The 23,730-nt window shown below is 39.0% G+C and overlaps 1 protein-coding gene across 2 annotated transcripts in view; it reads left to right on the top strand.

Moving 5' to 3' along the window:
* The window catches only part of CEP55 (centrosomal protein 55), a 25,190-nt gene extending 10,109 nt beyond the window's left edge, over window positions 1-15,081 (top strand). Inside the window, exons 3-8 of one of the 2 annotated variants that reach the window (XM_042456120.1) lie at window positions 381-446; window positions 5,230-5,368; window positions 9,614-9,915; window positions 12,093-12,164; window positions 12,487-12,612; window positions 14,738-15,081. In XM_042456120.1, coding sequence (XP_042312054.1) covers window positions 381-446; window positions 5,230-5,368; window positions 9,614-9,915; window positions 12,093-12,164; window positions 12,487-12,612; window positions 14,738-14,947 — 915 coding nt within the window. In that variant the 3' untranslated portion in view covers window positions 14,948-15,081. Of the gene's footprint in view, window positions 1-380; window positions 447-5,229; window positions 5,369-9,610; window positions 9,916-12,092; window positions 12,165-12,486; window positions 12,613-14,737 lie in introns of both variants that reach the window. The other variant, XM_042456119.1, reaches the window with a different exon arrangement.
* Window positions 15,082-23,730: the final 8,649 nt, after the last annotated feature.

The following is a 23,730-nucleotide window of genomic DNA, read 5'->3' as shown; positions in this document are numbered from 1 at the left end:
TTTCAAGATAGCCTGAGGAGCACTCGTTTAGTTTACAGTGTGGTCCTAGTAATCAAAATATAATGGACAGTTTCTGATCAAGGTAACACAAACCCAGTTAAAATAATTGTTTGGATCATGTAATCATTTAAAAAAATAAACAAACTCTTGCTATTTGTCAATCACTTTGTATACATTCTGATCTATAGTGCTGAAGAAAAAATGGTAGAAGGTTTATGTAGAGTGCAAAAAGTATTCCATTCATCTTAAAAATAATAGAAACATTCTATGACATAGTCCTCACATGATTAAAAATATGCATGGCCTAATGTGGTTGTATTTGCTCATGACTTGTAAAATGGAGGCATGTTTTATTATTTCTTTGCTTGTTTTCCCCCCAGGATATTGCTGCAAGTGGCTCTGGAAAACCAGGATATGTTAATGAAATTGAAATGCAACTGAAAGATGTAAGAGAAGTTATAAAAATGTTTGCGTATGCTACTTTACAAAAATATCTTAACAAGCAATTTAGACTCACTCTTTGTACATTTACTTGGAAGTAAGTTTCATTGGTTTGATTGGAACCCGGTCTCATATAAGCGTGTTTGGGAACGCAAGCTTACAACAGAGAACTTTACATAAGAAAGTGAGCCATATGGAATGAAACCATGATCCATACACTATGCCAGTGTAATGCTTGGGGCTCTCCAGTGGCAGGATGAAAAGACAAAAGTGATTCCCTCCTGTTCACTTCCAGCTTCAGATTATCTGTTCAGAGGCAAATTGGGTTTGTGATGTGAAGCAGAGATACTTAAGAAAAAATGCACTCTTTACAGACTTTGTGTTATGCGCCTTCAAGTCACTCCTGACTTACAGCAACCCTAAGACCTATCATAGGGTTTTCTTGGCAAGTTTCTTCAGGCGGTGTTTGCCAATGCCATTCTCTGAGGCTGAGAGAATGTGACTTGCACCAGGTCACCCAGTGAGTTTACATGGCTAAGCTGGAATTTGAACCCTAGTCTCCAGAGCCATAGTCCTACATTGAAACCACCACACCAAGTTAGCGCTGAAGTATACAGAACTTCGAAAACCTATTCAGTATAGCAACATCCAGAGGGCCACACATTCCCCTTCCGTGCCTTAACAACAAGCTTTGTCCGCTAGCCGAGTCTGGTGATCCCAAATATCTAATGAACACCAAGTTGGGAAAGGCAGTTTAAAAGAAGTCTTAAATCCAATGTGATTACAGTAGCATTTGGATTTTTATCCCCTCTCCCTTGTAGCCACTGCTGGCACTGAAAATATGTTCTGGGGACTTTTTCAGAGCTGCAGTGAGGAGGGAGATTGTGCATACAGCACACAGTATTTTTGCATTGGACAAGGCAGTTGCTATTTTTCACTGTAAGAACAATGCATTGGCAGTATGTTAGGACCAAGCTGAAGACTTACCTCAGTCTTCTTTCTTGAACAGCCTATTGTGTTCCTTGTGGGGTTAAATGGTCTAGTTATAAAATGTTGCATGTATTATTACGCACATGAACATAAATTCATTTTGAGCTCTGCGTTTCAGTGTTATGTCTATATGCTTTAATCTATCATTTCAAAGACAGTCAAACTTTTGTAGTCAAACTTCATTGACATGACAAGAAATCCCATTGTTGACTCATTATCCACATAGTTAATGATTTAGCTCCTAGTGCAGGCCAGCTCCTTAATTTGTGCAATATTGTATGTCATCTAGAATTTTAAAAAGGCAATTTGGGATTGTGGCACATTAACAAAACCTCAATTTTAATTTATGTAGGTGGAGAATGGGGGCAAACACATGTGGAAAGCCTCACATTGACCTATTCACTGTGGCAGGGATGGAAGTGCTGTTATTGAAACACACAATTAGTTCAGTAGCAATTTAGAAAAGATTCTTTAAACAGAAATAAGCATAACCTTTCCTTTTCACATTGCAAACCTGGCATGTATTGTGCTGTTTAAATGATTTTGTATAATGTTAACCAGCTTACTATAGCTATCTTAACCATATACTGAGGACTTGCTGAATGCCAACATCTTCCTCAATGAAAATGTTGTGAGCCTAGAAAGAGAAATCTAGAGCTCTTTAGTAGCAGTTCATATGTTACATGGCACACGTTTCTTAAACCAATTTCTAAACCAGTTTGATAGGTCCTAGGTAGCTAACTGCTTCAAGAACACTCAAATTCCACTGAGCTAGAAGAAGTATGGGTCCAAGTAGTCCTTTGGATTCTGGCCCAAGTTAGCAGAGTAAATAGACTTGCCAGGTGGCATGATTTGAGCTGTATACGTGGCCATAAGTTTTATAGGTCTGCGTATAAGAAACAAAACCTTGTGTCTAGTTTTGAGACAGGCTTGTGTATCCATAAATTCTCAGCATTGTCTTACTGTGTGCATGTTTCCCCTTTATTTTATGTACAGAATTATGTTACCAAAGATCCATATACTGATCTCTACAATATCTTCTTAGTTATTTAATTACTAATAACTTCCAATTCCACCCAAGAGAGCAAAGAAAATACAAGTGTATAAATACAATACAGTAAAAAATGATGCATGCAAAGTGTCAAGAATACATTAAAATATACTGGCTGAATTATAAGACCATTTTCAGAACTACAGCATTAAAACATAAGTGAAACAGCAGCATTATAAAACATCATCTAAAAACTATTAAAAATGAAGTTTTTCAAAAATGCCTTAAATGCAACAAATAAAAGAGCACAAACCATATTGCTGGGGAAGAGATTTCACAAAAAAAGGAGCCATTACTTAGATAGCACCCAACTATCTAAGTCAGTTCTCAACCTTCCTAATGCTGCGACCCTTTAATACAGTTCTTCATGTTGTGGTGACCATCAACCATAAAATTGTAGTGTCTCGGTTCCTAAGACCAATGGAAATATGTGTTTTCCAATGGTCTTTGGCGACGTTCGACTCTCCCAAAGGGGTCGCGACCCACAGGTTGAGAACCGCTGATCTAAGTGATGTTAAAGTTTCATAAGGAGCACAGTTAGGTTTTGAAATTGTACAATCACATAACGGGTATAGTCCTACTCACACTTGGGAATAACCTCAGATGAATTCAGTGGGGTCTATTTATGAATAGAAACTTGCAGGACTGTGCTATAAATCCCCTTTTGGCAATTCACAAATATTGGGTATCTTTAACATTGTCATTAGACGAGACCCTGCAAAATTAGCTTAAAGAAATCTGGAAAATCTCCCAAATAGCTTGTCTGTGTTTCCTGGAGTAGTTCCAAAATGTGCATTGTTTGCAAAAGACTAGTGCCAACTACACTTACAGATGGTATGCATATACTTGTCCTATCTTTACAAGAATTCTTGATCTTAAATAAAACTGATCTTTAACTTATTTGTGTTTACATTTTCTGACATCATGGATTGCTTTGGGAACACCATTGTGACAACACCTCTGTATCCATGAAGGGTGTTTTTCTATATTGAGTTGAGTGGAGTTTGGCAAAGGATAGATCAGTCTACTGGTAGACTTCTTGCATTAGATCAACAAGGGTTTGTTTAACAATATCTTAAAGGTCAGTGACTTCATTATTTAGGTAGTTCCTCTACCAATACAGATTACAGCTGCTCCAGACCACTGCAGTGTTCATGGTTGCTGTGGCCAGTTCATCAACTGGTGACCCACCATGTGGTGCTGAGCTTCTCTGTACTTAGTTAGGGTGGTCCTCAAACATCAGACATGTAGTTTCCCACCATATACATAGGTGAGCAACTTGTCAGAACTTGGCACCTGCTTTCATAACCTTTGATATTCCAAGATACCAGTGATGTCGATTTTCCAGAATTCAGAGGAAGTGCTCTAAATAATGTTAGCTGATTTAACATATTTGGTTTAAATTTAAACACATTCCAAGCTTTATGTGGAAATGGTTGCAGATTAATATTTGTAATAATTGGAAGGGAATAGCATATAGTTCCCTTATATTACATAGCAGCAGTTTAACCTGATATATAACTGTAGTAACATCAGCTTTGCTCACTTTCTGTACTATTTATCAGTTCCATTTCAAGTGGGTAAAACTGATTCAGTACAACTAGATGAACATTTTGTTTCACAAAAGGATAGATGACTACAACAACTATGAATAAATATGCAAAACCCTCTGTACAATCATCTACAAGATGACTGTAGGATAGGAAACCTACCTGTTAATCTGTTTACAGAACACATTTGCTGCCATGATCTTTCTAGTCAAATGAAAGAATACCTGCAAGTCTCCTAAAAATTCTCAAGATTATCTTGGTCTCAATCTACTATGGTACCAAAACATGTGTAACGATTATGAAAATTGCTAGGTACAATATGAAATCAAAATAAAGTCGATTTTATTTTAGGGAACTACCAAAAAAAAAAAAAACATTTAAAACCCACAAAAATTATAGAAGTAGTAAAATATCAGTTTTCTTAGGAAAAAAGTGTCTCTACACTGCCTGACACAGTTTACTCCCTGATCAAAGTCCTAAAAACTTTGTTCCAGAAGTTTTCTTTTCATGTCCTTTTTGAAGTTTAAGGCTTTGGAGGCAGGAGATGGTGAACTGCCATTTCTGTGAAACTAATGCCAACTCTACAACAATAATGCAAATAAAACAGGCAGCTTAGCCTATGGCAAGGAAATTTCACCTGGGTGGAAATCTTGGATTTCCTGAATCCCATCCACTAAAAGAAAAGTCTCTTTCATGACTTGAAGCAGCCCCCTTTATATGTAACCATTAGAGCCAACCTTATAAATAAAAGACAGGATTGCTAAATTCCCTTGTGGAAAAAGATAGGTTGAATTATGAGATCTAAGGGTAAGTGGATCTGTTAGATTGTAATTCACAACATTCCTTGGCATTAGGGGACCACCACTAGATGTGTATTGATCACTTCCCCCTCCTCTCCATATATACACACTACAATTTTATACACAGAAGGGCTGATAATCAATGAAGATGGTCATGCATTCTCACTGTGCCAAACAAATATTAAGTTAATCAGCTACAACATCTTGTTACCAAAGCATGTAGTGCACAAACCCTTCTGCTAGGGAGGAAAAAGGGGAAACGGGGTGGTGAGGGTGGTGGTGGTCATGTGAGATATCTTCTGGTACGAATAGGGGTATTCCTTACTGAAAAGTAGGATCTAAATACATTTTTCTACAAGTCAGTTTTTCTAACTTCATGATTCTCTTCACTCTCAAGGCTTTGGAGAAAAACCATCAGTGGCTCTTGTATGACCAGCAAAGGGAAGCTTATGTTCAGAACCTCTTGGCAAAGATCTTTGAATTGGAGCAGCAGCTGGCTGTTAACCAACAACAAGCAAAAGAAACCAGGCCAGAAGGTATTAGCTGTGATTATTCTGCCAACTGAGCAGTATTCAGAAAAACTAGTTTAGATGGAAACGATTGGCTTAATCAGTTTTCAATTTTTATCAATAAACACCTAAATGTAAAGCTGTGAAATCTGATTTTCACTCTTTTTCTGGCACTTAAATTCATGGTGTTAAAACCTGTTGCCTGGGGAGGGGGATGTACTGCTCATTGCTTACCCACTGTGGTGTCAATCATAGATGGTGTATGTGAAGGGGAAAAATCATGTTAATTATGCTTGGTATATTTCCTCCTACTCAGCGGCTCAAGACACTCAGTGCGTGAGGTAGCAGATACACAAAAGTTGTTTTTGGGGTGTGGACTTTTAAGCACACATCATTAAAAAAAATCCCTTCCATTTACAGAGTGTGTGCATCTCCAAGAACTAACTGCTACTGTAACATAAAAAATTCTGGAGAGATTTGATAACAGGTTAGCTGGTGCTGGTTAATTTATAGTTTGTTTGCTGTACCAGTTTCTTAGGTCCATTAAATATCTGGTTTGTACCAGGGCAACACAACATATTAATTTTTTATTGTAAAAATGGGATCATTAGGCATCTGTCTTAAATTGATTATTCCTAGAATTCCACTGGTGATGGGTGCTGACGTATTGTGAAGAAGTATCCCTTTATCCACTTCCCTGTGGTTCTGCAGTCTTCACAAAGGTGGAGTCGATAAAATCACCAGGAAGGGTATAATGAGGTTATTATGATCCTCATGTAATGGCAGGACAGTCTCTGTTCTTGGTTGCATATTGAGAGCAAAAGGCCTTTGCCGTAGGCACATTTGTGAAAACAGCAGCCCACAACAAATCATTGTTGCTGCTGAGCTTTAATGATCTGGCTCAAAAGAGTTTAAAACCCCTAGTCTGCCAACCTTGGAGATTTTCTTTTTCCTGTAAAAATTCAAATACTATTCCATTGGTCTCTGTGGGCTCCAGGGTGATTTTCCCTATGACCACTGGAAGGTGGGTGCTCCCAGATGTGCCCACAGACTGATTTCTTGAGCCTAAGAAGTGTGGCTAGGCTGGAAAGAGTTTGGAGCCTACAGGCTGCCAAAACTTTAGGGCTCCTTTTTTCTGGTAAGAACGAAAAAACTTATTTGGATTTCTGGGTGCCTCCTCCACAGAGAAATAATCCCAGAGTTTTCTGCAGGCTATAATGGTCTCTAAGGCAGTGGGGAGTAAGAAAAGGGCCACTTATGGCAGGCTTGTAGCTGCAGCCTTCACAAGCTCCCCCAAAATGAAAAAAAAACTTGTCATTGAAATTTGGCAGTATTCAGCAGCCTAAATAGTTTGCTGCTGAAATCACCCCTTTTTTGGTACTCCTCGTTGTGTGTGTGAGTGTTGTCTGCAGTCAAGTAGTTTCTGACTTATGGAGACCTTAAGGCAAACCTATCATGGAGTTTTCCTGGCAAGATTTGTTCAAAGGGGAGGGGGTGTCCTTGCTTTCCTCTGAAGCTGAGAAAGTGTGACTTACCCAACATCACCCATTTGGTTTCCATATCTGAGCAGGAATTTGAACTGTAGTCTCCAGAGTTTTAGTCCAGTGCTCAAAACATTACACCATACTGGCTCTCATCCTCATTATCCCCTTCCTTTTCTCTGCTTCCCCACAAATTATTGGTGCCTCTGCTGTCCAGAGGCATGTCCAGACTAGAACATGTCCAGAGAGCAGGACCAAAACTTGCTAAATATCATGAGAAATGTCCTAATAATGAGAGTTGTTTGAGGATTCAATAGACTGTCTCTGAAAATGATGGGCTCTCCAGCATTAGAAGTATTTAAACAGAGGCTGAATGGTCATATGTGCTGTAATTTATCTTGCACTGATCACTGGACCAGTTTCTTATCTGTAGGGCTATGGACATATTGAACCAGTCATACAGTTAGAGATCTAATAATCAAATGACACTAAGAAAATTCTGACACAAAGATTTAATACTTAGAACAAGCACTGTGTTTAACTTGCCTTCTAACCTGGGTAAAACAGCAAAAGGGGGAAGTCTATAAAACCATAACAGACACTGGTAGTTATTCTTGATTTGATAAGGAGATATCAGAATGAGAGGCTTTAAACTAGGATACTTCAAGTGCCATAAAAAAGAGCTATGTAATTAGGACGATATGATAAAGATTCTTGGGTCAAAGATACACAGAAACTAAATGGGAAGATCCACATTGTAATGATAGAGAATTGAGCACTCTTTTAGCAGTGAAGTTTGGTGATAGGGCGATTTCACTGTGCAGGATTTCAGTTCAGTATGGAGGTGGCAAAAAATATATTCTGACAGAAACCCTCAACAAAAGGTTAGTTAGGTAAAAAATGTTCTTCTTTCCAACTCTAATATTCTAAGAGCTTCTGGAGGGGCTCTTGCCAGCTCAAAAGTAACACAGCAATACTTCCAACTTTCAAAATGGGATTACCACTTATCTTCAACTCAGGAGTGCATGTTTGATAAGAATGAGAGTTTAGAAACATTACTTTTTTGGGTCACAGCTTTTGGAATCCCACAGCCAGTGTGGCCTATTCTGGGAGTTTGGGTCCAAGCAGTAACTTTTCCAAGAAGCCCTATTTGGTGAGTCAAAGGTGTAAAAGGTCTGGGGGGACTGAAAAATTGCTGGCTTGGCTTGTGTCCTGATAGAAACGTTGACCTCTATCTCCAGCTTATGAATTTGATGCATTTGGTTATGAGTAAGATTGAATATGTACATGTATCTTCTTGATTTATTTTTATTAGCAAACTGTAAGCTGCCTTTTAGGCAACCAATCTCTAAACCAACATTTTCATGAGGCAGTGTAGAAACAAAAAATAAAACAAGGAGATAGTTGTTCTTAGAGTATATTTATAAAATGAACAACTGAAAAAAATGCTCCATAGGTCAGTAATTAATAAAAACTCTAGTAATAATGGAGTTTCATGAGCCATCAGGAGGATGGAACAAATTCCATAAATGAGAGGCTACTGCTATGAATACCCTGGGACTCAGCAACCATGTGTCTCTAAAAAATAACCCCAAAAGCAGACATTCATCTCAGTGCACAGGCAAGCTTGTATTACCTTTGTTGCCATGTTCCTTCACGTAGTTTGTGCCTTATGGTGATCTGAAGATGACCCTATCATGGAGTTTTCTGGGGCTGAGAGTGTGTGACTCACCCAGGGTCACCTAGTAGGTGTCAGAATATTCTTGGAATAAAATGGGTGTTGTAGTGATGCATAAGCAAGTTTAATCGGGTATTGTAATGTTTTAGTTAGGTAGCAGAATGATGGGAGGTGTAATATTAATGGAGATAATTGGTATTTCAAAAGGATTTTTGGTGCCTGGCACAAGAACGCGCAGATGTGTGGGGGAGGAATTGTCTTAGTTAGAGTCAGCTGGTGGGAAACAAAAAGTAGAGTTGAGATCATGTATTGGGGGCTGGGTGAAACATTGGGAAGTGGGTTGTGGTATGTTTTAATTAGTTAATGAATTAATATGAGGCCTGCGAAGTTTCATGGCAAGGTAATGTTAATGTAAGGCCAGTGTTTGGATATGAGGACACCTCTGTCTTCAGATGTCTTCCTTTTAACACCTAAGGTTTTTCAGTAATAAAGTTTTACTATTTGTCATACATAAGACCTGTTCACTGAACTCCAGGCAGGGTGGGGGAGAGCAGTCCTTGACAGTAGGTTTCCATTCCTGAGCAGGGAATCGACCCCTGGCTGCGGAGTCATAATCCAGTGCTCAAACTACTGCACAACACTGGATCCAACACATTAAGATGTCTTAACTTGTATTGTCTTCTCATAGAAACATGCCACATAGAGGGACTATATCACTTTCTTGTCTGTAGCAGTGTATATCTCACCCAGTAATCAATAAAACAAGAACAATTTTTGGTTCTACTGCAGTTCTGCTCCATTAAAGTAAGTAGAGGTCATGTTTCAGAGTTCAGCAGCAGCAGGATTGCTGTCTTGAAGTGTTGTAAAATATGTATTGGTCTTATAAGGAATGTTTTAAGAGTTATTAAAATCAGGATAGGTAGAATTTGTATCGGTGATTTAAATCATGATTAAGAATCAGTCATGCCAGCAGGTAAGAGACTGGAGAATTGGTGGCTGTTCCCATATTTCCAGTTCTGAGGAGCAGCACAAATGTTTGCTTACCATCTTTGTTTCTCTGCTGTTCACTTTCACTTTCTGTCATTTTGTTCTCTGGTGGGTCCCTGCAAGAAGACAAGCAAAGATATTATGAACAGCAGTTAGCAGCTTCCCAAAATGATCTCGAGGCAGAAAGGCAAACTGTAGCCCAGCTGCATGCTGACCTGAATGAATTCCAAAGGAAGTATGATGAAGCCAAGCAGGAAGTGATGAATTTGAAAAGCCTATTAAAGTTGCACCAGCAGGTTGATGTTCAGACTCTTCAAGATGAAAACCACATCAAAGGGCAGATATTACAGAGGCTTACACGTGAAAATGAGGCTATGAGAGGAAAGCTGGATGAAGAAAGGAAGAGAACGCAAGCTCTCTCATCTCAGGTTTGTATATGAGAATGACTGAGATTCTTTATAATATGTATGTACAGTGTCTTCCTGAAAGCACGAGAGGCTATATAAAACATTTTAAAATTGTATAATTATAGCACAACAACATATTACTAGTATGCAGTGAGAAATAATATAATCAAACCAACAACAACAATAATAATAGGATTTATTTATATACCGCCCATTAGTAGCCATCAGGTTAACTTCAGTTTATGACAAGCCTATGAATGAGAGACCTCCAAATCACCTGTTTTATTAAGAGGTCTGCTCAGGTCTAGCAACCTTAGGGCCATGGCTGCCTTGATTGAGTCTACTTTTAATGCAGCGTCCTTTCCTGTCTGCCTTCCACCTTACAAAGCATTATTGTCTTTTCTAATGAGTCATGTCTTCTCATGATATATCCAAAGTACGGTGGTCTCATTAGCCATTTTGGCCGCTAGGGAGAGTTCAAGCTTGATTTACTCTTGAACTCATTTATTGCCTTTTTAGCAGTCCATGATATCTGCAGAACTCTCATCCAGTACTATGTTTCAAATGAGTTGATTCTCTTCTTATCAGTTTATTTGCTGTCAGTAATGGGACTGGATGAAGGCGAACAAATTGAAACTTAATCCAGGCATGATAGAGGTGCTCCTAGTCAGTTGTAAGGCAGATCAGGGAATAAGCATTCAACCTATGCTGGATGGGGTAACACTCCCTATGAAATCTCAGGTTCACAGCTTGGGTGTGCTGGTTTTGGATCTGAGCCACGATGCTCACATTTGGCTGTGGCCAGGAGCTCACTGGTACAGTCAAAATTAGTGCAATAGCTGCGCCCCTTCCTTGAGAAATCAGATTTGGCTGTGGTAACCTTGATGACCTCCTGTTTAGACTACTGTAATGTGCTCTACTTGAAACTGCTTTTGGAAACTGTTCAGAAACTTAAGTGGATCCAAAATGCTGCGGCCAGGCTATTGACCAGGGCTGGGTACAGGGATCATGTGACCCCTACTGAAACAGGTGCAATGGCTACTAGTCCATTTCCGGGAAGAATTCAAAATACCTTAAAGCCTTAACCTGCTTGGGTCCAGACCATCTGAAGGACCATATCCCCCTATACAAGCCAGCCCGAGTGTTAGGAGCAGCAGAGGAGGGCTTTCTCTCAGTCCCATCACTGAGCCTTCTCTGTGGCTGCTCCCAGACTGTGGAACGTTAAAATTTAATGCTTTAGTATTTTTTTAATTGTTCCACCTATGCTGTGTTAACTTATATTTTAATTATTAGTATTTAATTATTTTAACTTTTGTAATCAGTGTTTTAATTTTATTTTTAAAAAATTATTGTAAACCACCTTGAATCCCATTTTGGAAGGCAGAAGGTGGTAGGAATTGTCTACTTTAACTAGGATACAGGGAAGCTAACATCAAATGTAAAAAGGGCCTGGAGAAGGCATATCAGTTCAGCATTGTGCCTGGCACTGAAATACTTTCATACGTTGAAGGGGTGTCACCTTCACAGGTTCAAAGGTCATGGAAGGAAGAGAGCAGTTGGCTTCCAAATACAAGATGATCCCTTATCATTGGATGGTTTTAATGTTAGTTGCCTTCAAGTCAACGCTGACTTGTGTCCACCCTATTCAGAGAGTTTTCTTGGCAAGATTTATTCTGAGGGGGTTTGTCTTGCCTTCCTTTTAGGCTCAGAGAGAGTGATTTGCTTAAGGTTACCCACTGAGTTTCCATGGCTGAGTGGGAATTCATGCCCAATTTTTCCAGAATCCTAGTCTGACACTCAAACCACTACACAACACTGGATCTATGGAACTATGGATTTAATTAGATTTGGATACAAATATTTATTCAAATGCTGATGCAATTAGTCCACACTGGGCTGCTTTCCTATGGAAAATACACTTGGACACACATTAAAATGCATGTTCTATAGCAGGGAATGCAGGGCAGATTGGCAATGCTCTAGGACTCCTGTGTAAGTCTCTTTGGATGGACTGGCCAGGAAACTTGGAATGTATTAAGATGGAGGGAAAAACAAGATTACTGTGATGTCTGTTTCTCTTTAGTGGTGAGATGTTACTGGGGGGCAAAAAGTAACAGACATAGAAAGTTATTATGCATCTACACATATTGGTTATTCAAACATTGTTTTGTTAATATGGTCTTCTCTGTATGTTGAAGGTTGAACTGCTGCAGAAATCTTTGTTAAAACAGCAAGACGAAAATACAAGGCTGGACGCTTTGGAACAACAGGTACCAAATTATGCTTTTCTATTTTAGTGACATGTAACCATTCGTAACGCTTCTCAGTCTGAAGTAAAATTCAGAAGTGTGATGTTTATTTTAATACTTACCTGATCTGATATTTGGATAAAAGTCTGTTGAAACTTGCCTAACTGCTTGTCTTGTTTATGATGCAAGAACCTACCTCTATTCTTTCTATGCTATTCCTACCTCTGTTACCAAATTTTCTGTTAAAGACGTAATGCCCAGGAAAACATCTACTTCCTTAACTGCATCATGTAATTTCAATATGTGGGAGCCCTCTGATTTTTCATTCATTATTTCTCACCAGATCCAGGCATGCACTTCAGACTTTGAGAATGAAAAGCTTGATCGCCAGAACTTGCAGCATCAGTTAAATAAGGTTCTTAAAGAGCTGCGCAAGGCAAGGGAGCAAATCACACGTCTTGAGCCCTCAGTGAGTAGTACAAGGGTCCTGAATACCTACTCATCTTTTACCTATAATGCATCTGTGGATTGCAGATTTGATTATCAGCTCTCATCCTTGAGCTAGTCTTTTCTGTTGCTTGCCTGGGGTTTATTGCCTGCGAGCATTCTGCCAGTCTCCTCACACAAGCACATAGTATTTAGTTTTCCATTGCAGAATGATCTATCCTGAGTATCTTTCCATTCCAATTTAAGGAGCACCTTGTGGAAAAAAATTAAAAATGTGTTGGATATTGTACAATAAACTGTAAGTTACAGGTAACCAGTGGATGGGACTTAATGTTCTTGTATACACTCTGCTTGTTAGTTTTACTGGTAGTGCACAGATATTGTCCCCACCCCAACCCACCCTGATGTTCAAGTCCAGTACCTTGTATTACTCCATTGTTGTTGTTTTTTAAAAAAATCCAAAATTGTTTAAAAATCCAGAAAGTATAAAAATACATCTGTGCAATTATTTCAGATTATATTAACCAAATTTAGCTATTTTGGTGTAATATATACAGCACGCCTGTGCCGTATGTGGGCTTACCATACGTGGACTTGAGGTCATGTGGATGGCAAGTCCTAATAAGATGAATGGGGTGTGCTCCCGCAGCACACACCGTGCTGTGAGGCACGAGGTGTGTCCCATTCAAATGAATGTGGCTTGAGCACACACAGGATTTGCTTTACGCAGGGGGTCCAGAACAGATCCCCTGCATAAGGCAAGGGCACTCTGTGCCTATCTTTCCCCATAGACCTACAAATTAATTCCATTTAACATAAAGAAAATCAAATTTATTTTATGAAATGTATCCTAATTATTTTTAAAACCAATAAAGGACAGGAGAATGGAGCTCATGCCAGTGGAGTTTTGTACTTTACACAGTTTATAGAAGCAGAGTTTGGTTTATAATCGAATAGTAGATTCTATATAGATGTCAGTCATATTTTATATTTCTATACATTCTCTGGTTTTATTAATCTATAAACCTGTTGTGGTGGCTCTTGCCATTGAATTTGAAGCACCAAGAAAGCTTGTACTACAATGTCTTCAATAGTTTGCGTATATGAGTTTCTATTAAGACCTGTTTGGGCATAATATATTCACAAGGAAAGGCTAGCCACATATTCTTGTGTCAGTCTCTGCGTATGAAAGATGCATGGTCCTAAACTTGTTTGGAGTCATGGTTTTAAACTGTACAGGGTTTCTCCACAGATAACTAAGACTCTCCTTTTCTGATAGTCACTCTCAGTGCACAGAGGCCAACTGAACGAGCAACAGAATGGATGCACCTTCTCATGTGTTTTTTAGTCCCCGGTATAGAATACCTGAATATATTCTGTGTATCCTTGGCAAGTCAACCTCTTTTTTGACATTCCAGTCTGCATTCACATTTCATTGTGTCATGAAGATGCTTATCTTCTATAGACATTTGACATACCTTTCTAGAAATTTATACTTCAGGGGTCAGTGATCTTGCATCACTCTCCCTGTCATGATTGTGAGATAGCCAGTCTGTCCCTGCTACTGTCTTCTCCCACTGAGTGACCTCCAGATGTGTGGAACTATATAACCATGTGTCACCTCAGGAACTACATTGGCTAGGAATTCTGAAGCTTGCAATCCAACACAGCTGGAGGACTCCAGGTTTTGGAATGCTGCCTTTTCGGGGAGAAATTGAAACTAATTGTAAAAATTGATTTTAAAAAACAGTTTTAAAGCAAGGAGTTATACTTACTGACTAACTAGTACCCCCTCCTGACCTTCCAAAACCTGACAGAAACATCATTCAACCATGCTCTGATTCCTGGCAGAATAGACTTCCTTCTCCCCACCAAATTAGGTTGGAGAAAGAATTACAGTGATGGCAAGTGTCAAAATCATGACTAAGTAGCACTCGTGAGTTATGGATGAGTAAATCTAGGTAGCTGTTGGCTACTTGGTCATAATTGTTACACTCTTTCCACAATCATAACAATAGTAACTCAGTTTACTTCCAGCTGGTTATTTTCACTCATGCATCTAGCTATTTTGTCCTCTAAAGAACAGTTTTTGCATATAAAATACTTATTGTGCATATTTAATTGCATATTTCAAACCATTTTTTCAGAAGCTTCCAGAGCATGGAGGATGTATAGAAGTCTTGCATAACTTCCAGAGTGAGTTTGAAGACAAGCTGACACTACAAGACAAAAGTTCTTCACCAAGGCGATCCAATCTTCTTGATGAAAGTTTCCTGGCATGCCCCAAATGTAAAGCACAATATCCTACAAGCCAGCATAGGGAATTATTAGCCCATATTGATGTTTGCCCAGATTAAACACAAGGGCAGACCTGCAGTTCTGTCTTATTAGACCCAGGTATTTTAATTAAAAATAATGGCTTTTAAAAAAAAGCAATGCACTTAGATTCTGTAGGACTATAGTTTATATTCCAGCTAAAACATTGTACGTACTCGTACAGTAGTATTAATTTTGACAAAGGCCTCGACTCAACCATGTCCTCTATGGCAGTGAACAATTTTGTTTCAGTACAGTATCTTGAATTCTAAACTACTGATCACATTTGCACTATCAGATCCAATAGAGAGTTTATTAATTTCTCCAGTGTCCCAAAACAACATTCAAATATTCCACAACATTACTGCCAAACATTCCTGTTTTCATTCTGGAGAATACCTCTCCTGTAGATTGTTTGACTGTATTAGTATATACTGCTTTGTGCTATCTGTCTCTAGAAAGCCATTTTGTTATTTCAGCCTCCTTAAAAATTTTTAAAAAGGAAAATGTTTTAAATGTAGGATAATCTGTGACAATATGCCCATTATAAGGGAATAATTGGGGGACAACAGGCTGTAGCTGAAAAGTAGTCCAAACATTTTGTACATATATATATGGGGGGGAAACGAACAACCATACAATTCTGAGCATCTATGCGCCTCTTAGGACTATTTCAGCGCTTTAGTTTGAAGCACACTCCATTTTGCACATTGTTGTCCCACAGCTAAAAGCTAGGGACATAACTTATCAGGGAGTCTGTATAAGAAAATGCTTTTGTAAAATAAAAAAATACAGTTGGCTATGCCAGCAATTTTCAGTGTGTGTTTTCTTTTAACTAGTATCAAAGAACAAAGCAAATTAGATTATCTGTCTTGCAGAAGTGGTTTTCTCTGATCTCCTTCCTAAATATAAATGCTTTTTAAAATATCTTTTTGGTCCCTAATCTACACCGTGACACTACTTTAACTGCCATGGCTCAAGGCTATGGAATGCTGGGAATTGTAGTTTGTTATGACACCAGCGCTCTCTGACAGAGATGGTGAAATGTATCATAAAATTAAAAATCCCAGCATTCCATAGCATTGAGCCATGGTAATAATAATAATGAATTTTATTTGTATACTGCTTTTCCAAAGGTCAAAGCGGTTTACAGTCGATAAAACCAAGTACATAAAACCAAGTATACACACATCTCATAAAAATCCATATTACAAATACAATATATAACAGTTAAAGTTAGATTATTTCTGCACTGCAGATGCAGCCCTAGACAACAAATAGCCATTGCTTGCTTTCATAAATCCTATTTGGTTCACATCTATGCTATGAATTCTGGGATTTGTAGTTTTGTGAGACATCTAGCCTTCCCTGTCAGAGAGCTCTGTTACTACACTAAACTATAAATCCCAGTATTTTATAGCATTGAGCCATGGATGTTTAAGACGTGTCAAACAAACTGCTTTATTTCTGCAGTGTGGCAGCAGCCAGGAAAGAAGATTGCATTACAGGTAGACTGAGTCAATCAAATGAAACCACAGCCCTGAGGTGCAGGATCTGAGCAGGGCAGTTGATAAAAGTCTCTCATTCATAGGGTCACCATAACTTGAAGTCAGCTAGTCAGCAAATTATAAGAAGTCTAAAAAGTAACTTTCCCTGGCTCTGCTTATTTATAGGCCAGATTAGAAGGTGTTTTTGTAAAAATTCTAGCATAATGGGTTGAAAGACTTCTCAGTGGATATTCAATTCATTTTTTTTCCTTTATAAAAACATGCATATTCAGGCCTTAGAAATGAATTGAGAAGAACTTAAGCCCCAACGTATCAGAAAATTGGTCTTGTGTGCTCCTCCACTTTTGCTAAGGAAACAGTAAAGATCTGCAAAGCAGCAAACTATTCCATCCTCTTTTTTTTCAAAATATTACATGTGGGAGCATGGAGGTGCCAGATTTGGACATGGCAGTGTTTTTAAAGGGCAGGCTCACAATTGGCATGGTGTACCAGGATAGCTTTCCAAGGAAGAAGTCTACTATTTTTCCACCTTGAGGAAATAAATGTTCTTTTCTACATAATTAAACTAGCTTAGTCGTAGTTTGACGCATGGGCTTCTGTTATCAGTGCTTTAATTACATAGACTGCAAAGGAATATACTATTAAGTTCTGCTATCAAATTGCAGTCACTGGGCCTAACTATTTATGGTTGCCAAAGGTAAACTATGAGCAATGCTAATAGAACATTATTCTTTTATAATTACTGCACAGCTTGGATTTTGCAATTTACTGTTTCTCAAGAGGCTATGCTGCCATTATGCCACCATTTTAGGCTTTAAAAAAAATTAAAACCTTTTACTGTAGAACTGCAACTATCTCTTCTAGCCATCGAGTATTAAAACTAACATAAAGAGATACAGGCTATCATTTTAGATCCAAATTTGCATTCAGTAGCAGATAACAAAAGAAGTAAAACTGCAGCTTTAATACCAAATACTTTCTCTAGCAAAACAGTATAATGCAGATGGCTCCTTTAACATTTGTGGGCTAACCCTCTGAGCAGATTCATCTATCCTCACCCCAACGTGGAAGCCATCAGCCACTACTTCTTAAGATCCAGTATAATTAATGTAGATTCAATGTTTTGATAAGGTAGACTGCTTTCTCTTAACAAATGTGAACTTCCATACCAGTCATTCAATAAAACACTAATGAAAATGCTGTACTTTCAAAGTATGGAATGAAGAAAAAAATGCTCATCTTCTACCAAGTAATTGTAGTGGGGTGGAGGCAGAATGTACACTTGGTCCTCCACATTAGTGAGTTTGACTTTTGTGGATTTGATTATTTGCTGTTTCTATTAATATGTTCTCTATAGAATCTCTTGGTCCTCCAGAACAACTTTGCCAGAGGCTGACCATAGAGTTTTGCTGGAGAACCTAAAAGTGCCTAGGAGATAACACTTCTCTGGGCATTTGTAGGTCCTCTAGCATGATTCTGTGATGAACTTCTGGCAGGTGTTGACCATAGAGTTGCACTGGAGGACCTGGAGATTCTTAGAAAGGTGTTCTCTTAGGAAAAAAGAATGGTTTTTATTTGCGGGTTTTCCGCATTCATCAGGGTCTGTCAGCCCCAACCCCAGCAAATGTGGAGGGATCACTGTAGTCTCCCTTCCTCCTACATAGGTGAGTTATTTATCCCTGCACAACTGTTTTCAAATGCAGCCAGCCTACCCAGTCATCATGTCAATTACATGCCATTTGCTTCTTCATATTAAGTCTATCTCTGCCATCTGGTTCCCTTAACGCAGTGCAAAGGGCTGAGAGAGTCTGCTCTTATATTTGCCACGTGCAAATAAGGAGAGGAATACCTTCATGCAAGGCATGCAGTAAACAATTCCCTATTCACAAGGGGTCACTCTCAAATATAGCTGAAAAACATGCTGTCTTCTGCATACAGTTTAACAAGTCACACCAAACACCACAAATATTTAAAGATGCTGTGTAGCAACACTTCCCGGTAAAGGATTATGAAAATACAAAAGCACAACACTTTCAAAGCCACAGTAAACCCGTGTCTATGCATTAGGATATGTTTGCAATGTAAAGCCTAATGTTGGAAACTGAACTCACTGTGGCTTACCTATGACTAGGTATGTGCAAGACAATACTGTACAGGTGTACTCATATAATGTTGTTGTTGCTGGGTACATTCAGGTAATTTCCAAATTATGGTGACCTTAAGGTGACACTCTCATGGGGTTTTCTTGGCTAGATTTTTTCAGAGAAGGTTTGCCATTGCCTTCCCCTGAGGCTGAGAGCATGTGACTTGCTCAAGGTCACCCAGTGGCTTTCATGGTTGAGCTAGGAATTGAACTCTGGTATCCAGAATCGCAGTCTAACACTCAAACCACTACACCATGCTGGCTCTCCATATAAAATTTGTCAGACCTTATGAAAAAAATTACTTTTTCATACAACTCCTAGAATCCTTGCACCAGCATCCCTTTCCTGCCCCATTCCACCTTTCACTTACATGTGATGCTTCTTCAATCCATAACTTTATTTATATTCTGACTTTTCAACAAGAGCGGGTCTCAAGGCAGTATCTTGGAAAAGGCACCTGATTGCACTGCAACATCCACTCTTACAATGACAAAAGCTATTTCAACCATTATGGTACACTAGCCATTTCTGGTTGTCCACTGGCCATTTTGGATGCAGGATGCGAGGACTTGTGGACCAAAAAGTAATTTTCTAAGCTCTGCTTCAGTGTGTTGCCTAATGTGGTGAACGTAGCCCCTATAACACTACTACAGAATATTAAGGCTCTAACTCAAGGGAAGATTACAATTTACATTCCCAGGAAGGCTACAATCTCTAACTGTTGACTGAAAGATTTTGTTTGACAAGGTCCCTTGAGCAAGAGGTTTAAAAATTCAATGGGAATTCATGCAAAAAAAAAAAATATGGCAATTGAATCAAACAAAAGAGCTTTGTGTAACTCAAAAGATTTTTCTCAGCATTCCAAATGATTGGATAGCTCACTGCATACTGGCAATGTATATACTTTGTATTGGCCTTCCATTACCTGGTGCACTCTAGATATTTTGGTCTACAATTGCCCATCATCACTAGACAACAGGGCTGACTCTCCATACATAATCAACAATTCCCATTATCCATTCACAATACATGTATTGGCTGATGTTGCTAACTTTGGAGACTGGTTGGAAAAGTCAGCTTTGAACGCATCAAGGCCCATATTCCATCCCCTAGTTAAATGATCTGAGCTAGTAGGATCAGTAGAGACCTCCTTCTGGATGATCTTAGAAAACCACTGTTAGTTGGAGTAGCCTAGATGACCCCAGATTCACACATTCCATAAATTGCAACAATACTTAAACCTTGTTTCACTTCCTCTGTGTTTCTTGAAACTGAACTGTTAATCTAAGGTGCCTTCCCAGTGACCTCTCTGTCCAAGCTTGCTATGACTAAAAATCAACATTGCAAATGCAATGATGAAATAGCACTTTGCAAACATTGAGCAGCACCATACACCTGTTACGATGACAAATGCTATGTCAACCATCACGGTAGAGATACACAGCACGACAGTCTAATCACTTAGGGCTGGGTCCAGAAAAAAGGCACTACCAGACCCAAACAAGACAAGAGAGTGACTCCTTGGAAATATGGGAATTAGCTACTGGTTCTCCAAATTCCTCCTTTTGGTTTTGCTTCTTGATTTAAATGACATTTCTCACAGATAAACAGATAATGTGTAATCTATTATCTCTTTCATTAATATCAAAGTGCACAGTTTCAAAGCCTTGCGTCCCAGGACCAATTCAGCCTTCTTGGTTCCCTGGATTGCACAATCCTCATCTGTATGACACCACTGCCCAGAGTACTCCTTGTCTAAGAAAACCCTGTGAAATCCATGGGGTTGCCATAAGTCACTAGGAGACTTGGAAGTGCATACACATACACATGGGTTAATTTAAAAATACAATAAACATGCATGTTGTCATCACTTAATTTTCTCTCCTGACTTGGTTCACCAGATAGCCCAGTCAATGGGGATAATTGGATTTCATATCCTATTACATTTTTGAAAAACATCTTGCCTAAGGCTTATTTTTGTAAACTCCACTTTGATTATATCAGTCATCAACAATAGCCTTAATCACAGTCAATAGTCAATTAGGCAACTTATTAAATATACAGGCATATTAAAATATTAATTAAATATTAAACATATGATTTAAAGCATATACTGTATATACTCATGTACTTTACTCAAAAAGCCCAAGTCCACTTATCCATGTTATGTACGCTTGTAATACCATTTACAAATATATTGTTACAACATGAAAACAATAATAAAACCAAGGATATTTTTATGGGTTCTTTAAAATATCTTATAGTTTTTTGGTTTATTAGTACAATAATTATATTATATTATATTAGCCAAATAACCTTACTGATCACAACCAATGTCATTTCATGCCAATTGCAACCAGCTGAGTTCCTCAAACCATCCACAAATGAAGACTCAGTATTGGGAAAAGCCCTGCCATTACTTTATTGTACATTTGCACCCTTTCTATAAGTAAAAACTAGCGTGTTCAGTGCAGTTGGAGAAGACCTGAAGAGCTGGACACCTTTACCACCCAAGAGCTACCAATGGTACTGAAAAGCTTGGCTTTCAGTCAGAAGGTTTACCATTAAGCAATCTCAGATCAGCTGAGGGCAAATCACATAACTTGGAGTCTTTTGTGTGTGATCTGACAGCCTGGATTGAAATGTTCTGTAAAGCAATCCCTTATGCACTCTCTTGCAAACATGAACTCTGACTTAGCCCATCTCCACAAGCAACCTAGATCAACAAAGCAGAGGCATTCTGAATTGCAGTTCATAATGATAAAACAAAAAATATAATATTGGTATGCCATGTGTGCACTTGAATATCAGCCGAAGTTGAAAAAGGGGGCACAGGAAAGACCTATATGTTGAGCATTCTTTTTCAAAAATGCTTGGAAACAGAAGTGTTTGGGATTTCAGATATTTATTTATTTATTTATTTATTTATTTATTTATTTTTGGATTTTGGCATATACGATATGGAGAGGGGGCCCAAGTCTAAATGCAAAATTCATTTATGTTTCCTATACACTTTATACACATAGCCTGAAGGTAATTTTACACACACTATTTCAAATAATTTTGTTCAGGAAGCAAAAGTTGTGTACACTGAATCAGAGGAAAACAAGGGTGTCACTGTCTTGGCAACCCATGAAAAACATTTTGATTTTTGGAATATTTTGGATGTTGGAATTCCAGATAAGAGAGACTCAACCTATATATGCTAAATGACTTTTTAAAACAGTCCTTTGCCAATAACCCTCATCTCCAGCTACAATGTGGGATCAGTTTGGATTTATTTATTTATTTGCAAAGGGATGAGTGGTTTCAACATCTTACAGACTCAAATCTCACTTTTTTTAACTGCTGAAGGGCTACCAATTGATGAAGACATGTACCATATTTATTTCCTCTCACGAGTTCATCAGACGTCAGTGGTGGGCACACAATAGACCTCTTAAGAAAACCTCATCCTAATTGCAGTGTGGTTGAGAATGGCATGTGGGTGGCTTGTGCGACAGCATTTTCAATACTATGTCAGCTGTACAGTACTTCTCCAGAGAAGTGGAAAATAGGAGCAAATGAATGGTCACTGACACCAGACAGGGTGAGTGCAAATGCTAACAAGCAGGATCAGGAAGATATGAGCAGTATGATGAGAAGGCTTCAAACAGAAATCAGGTGATGGGAAATGGAACTAAACAGTTCTAAAGAAAACAATGTTGCAACTAATACAACAAGGGAAATCCTGAGGTTGCCTGAGGACACACCACCCCACCTTCATTCTGCTTTCAGCTGATTGGCATCTTGGCGGTCCTTTCACACTACCCAGTTATGACACTGTTATGGCTGCCTCCTATGATAGGAATCCTGGCCTTTGTAATTTTGGTGAGGCACTAGAGCTCTCTGATTTAGGATTTTATCCTTCCTAAACTGCAGATCCCAGGATTCCATGGGATGCTGCCATGACAGTTAAAGTGGAATATTAGCACTATAACTGTTTAGTGTGAAAGGGACCTTGGTCTGTTGGTTCATAAAAAGCCCAGTGCTATATAGAGGCTGGAATCCTGTATACACTTTCCAACACTGGGGTGCATCTGGAGAGCCAGTGTGGCACAATGGTTTGAATGTTGGACTATGACTCTGGAGAAAAGAGTTTAAATCTCTGCTCAGCCATGAAAACCCACTGGGTGACCTTGAGCAAGTCACACTCTCTCAGCCTCAGAGGTAAGCCAAAGAGAAACCTTCTCTGAACAAACCTTGCCAACAAAACCCTATGATAGATTTGCCTTAGGTTCACCATGTCAGAAATGACTTGAAGACAACAAAGGGGTGCATCTAGAGAGCCCATGTGGAGTAGTGGTTTGAGCACTGGGCTATATCTCTAGAGAACATGTCTGTAGAAAGATCTTGTAGCACCTTTGAGACTAACTGAAAGAAAGAAGTTGGCAGCATGAGCTTTCATAGACTTAAGTCTACTTCCTCAGATGCATCTGGAGAAAGTGTTTTGAATCCCTGCTCAGCCATGAAAATCTGCTGGGTGACTTTGGGCACGTCACGCTCTCTCAGCCTCAGAGTTGCAAAGGCAACCCTCCTCTGAACAAATCCTGCCAAGAAAACCCCAAGGTTGCCCTAGAGATGACTTGAAGGCACACAACAACAACAGGGGTGCATCTACACTGGATAAATAATGCAGTTTGGCATCACTTTAAGTACTGTAGCTCCATCCCATGGAATCCTGGGTTTGAAGTTTCAGAAGGTCTTTAGCCTTCTCAGCCAAAAAGTCCTAGTGCCTCACAAAACTGCCAGCATTCAGTAGGATAAAGCCATGGCAGTGAAAGTGGTGCCAAACTAGATTATTTCTACATTGTAGATGCACCTAAATCCTGCTGGACTAAATAGGACTCCTTCCTAACTATGTAAGAAAATTGTGCTCTAAATTATCCGCATCAGTGTTTTCTCTCGAGGGGGTTCTCATTTTTGTTGATTTTCACACTGATCTTTTACTCAAGACCAGTCACTTCACTTTCCTATCTTCCCACTTGGGATCCCTAAAAGGATCTCATGGAGAGCCCCATCACGACCGCCTTATCATTTCCTTCAAACCCCTTCACAGTCCCACTTTGTCCCCCAATCTGGACAGTTGCTCTTTCCCACCCACCTCCCATTCTTGCAGAGCAGCATCCCCTC

This window comes from Sceloporus undulatus, chromosome 3, assembly GCF_019175285.1.
Source record: "Sceloporus undulatus isolate JIND9_A2432 ecotype Alabama chromosome 3, SceUnd_v1.1, whole genome shotgun sequence".
Lineage (NCBI taxonomy): Eukaryota > Metazoa > Chordata > Lepidosauria > Squamata > Phrynosomatidae > Sceloporus > Sceloporus undulatus.
Note: the sequence above shows the minus strand (reverse complement) of the source record. Positions and strands in the feature narration are given on the sequence as shown.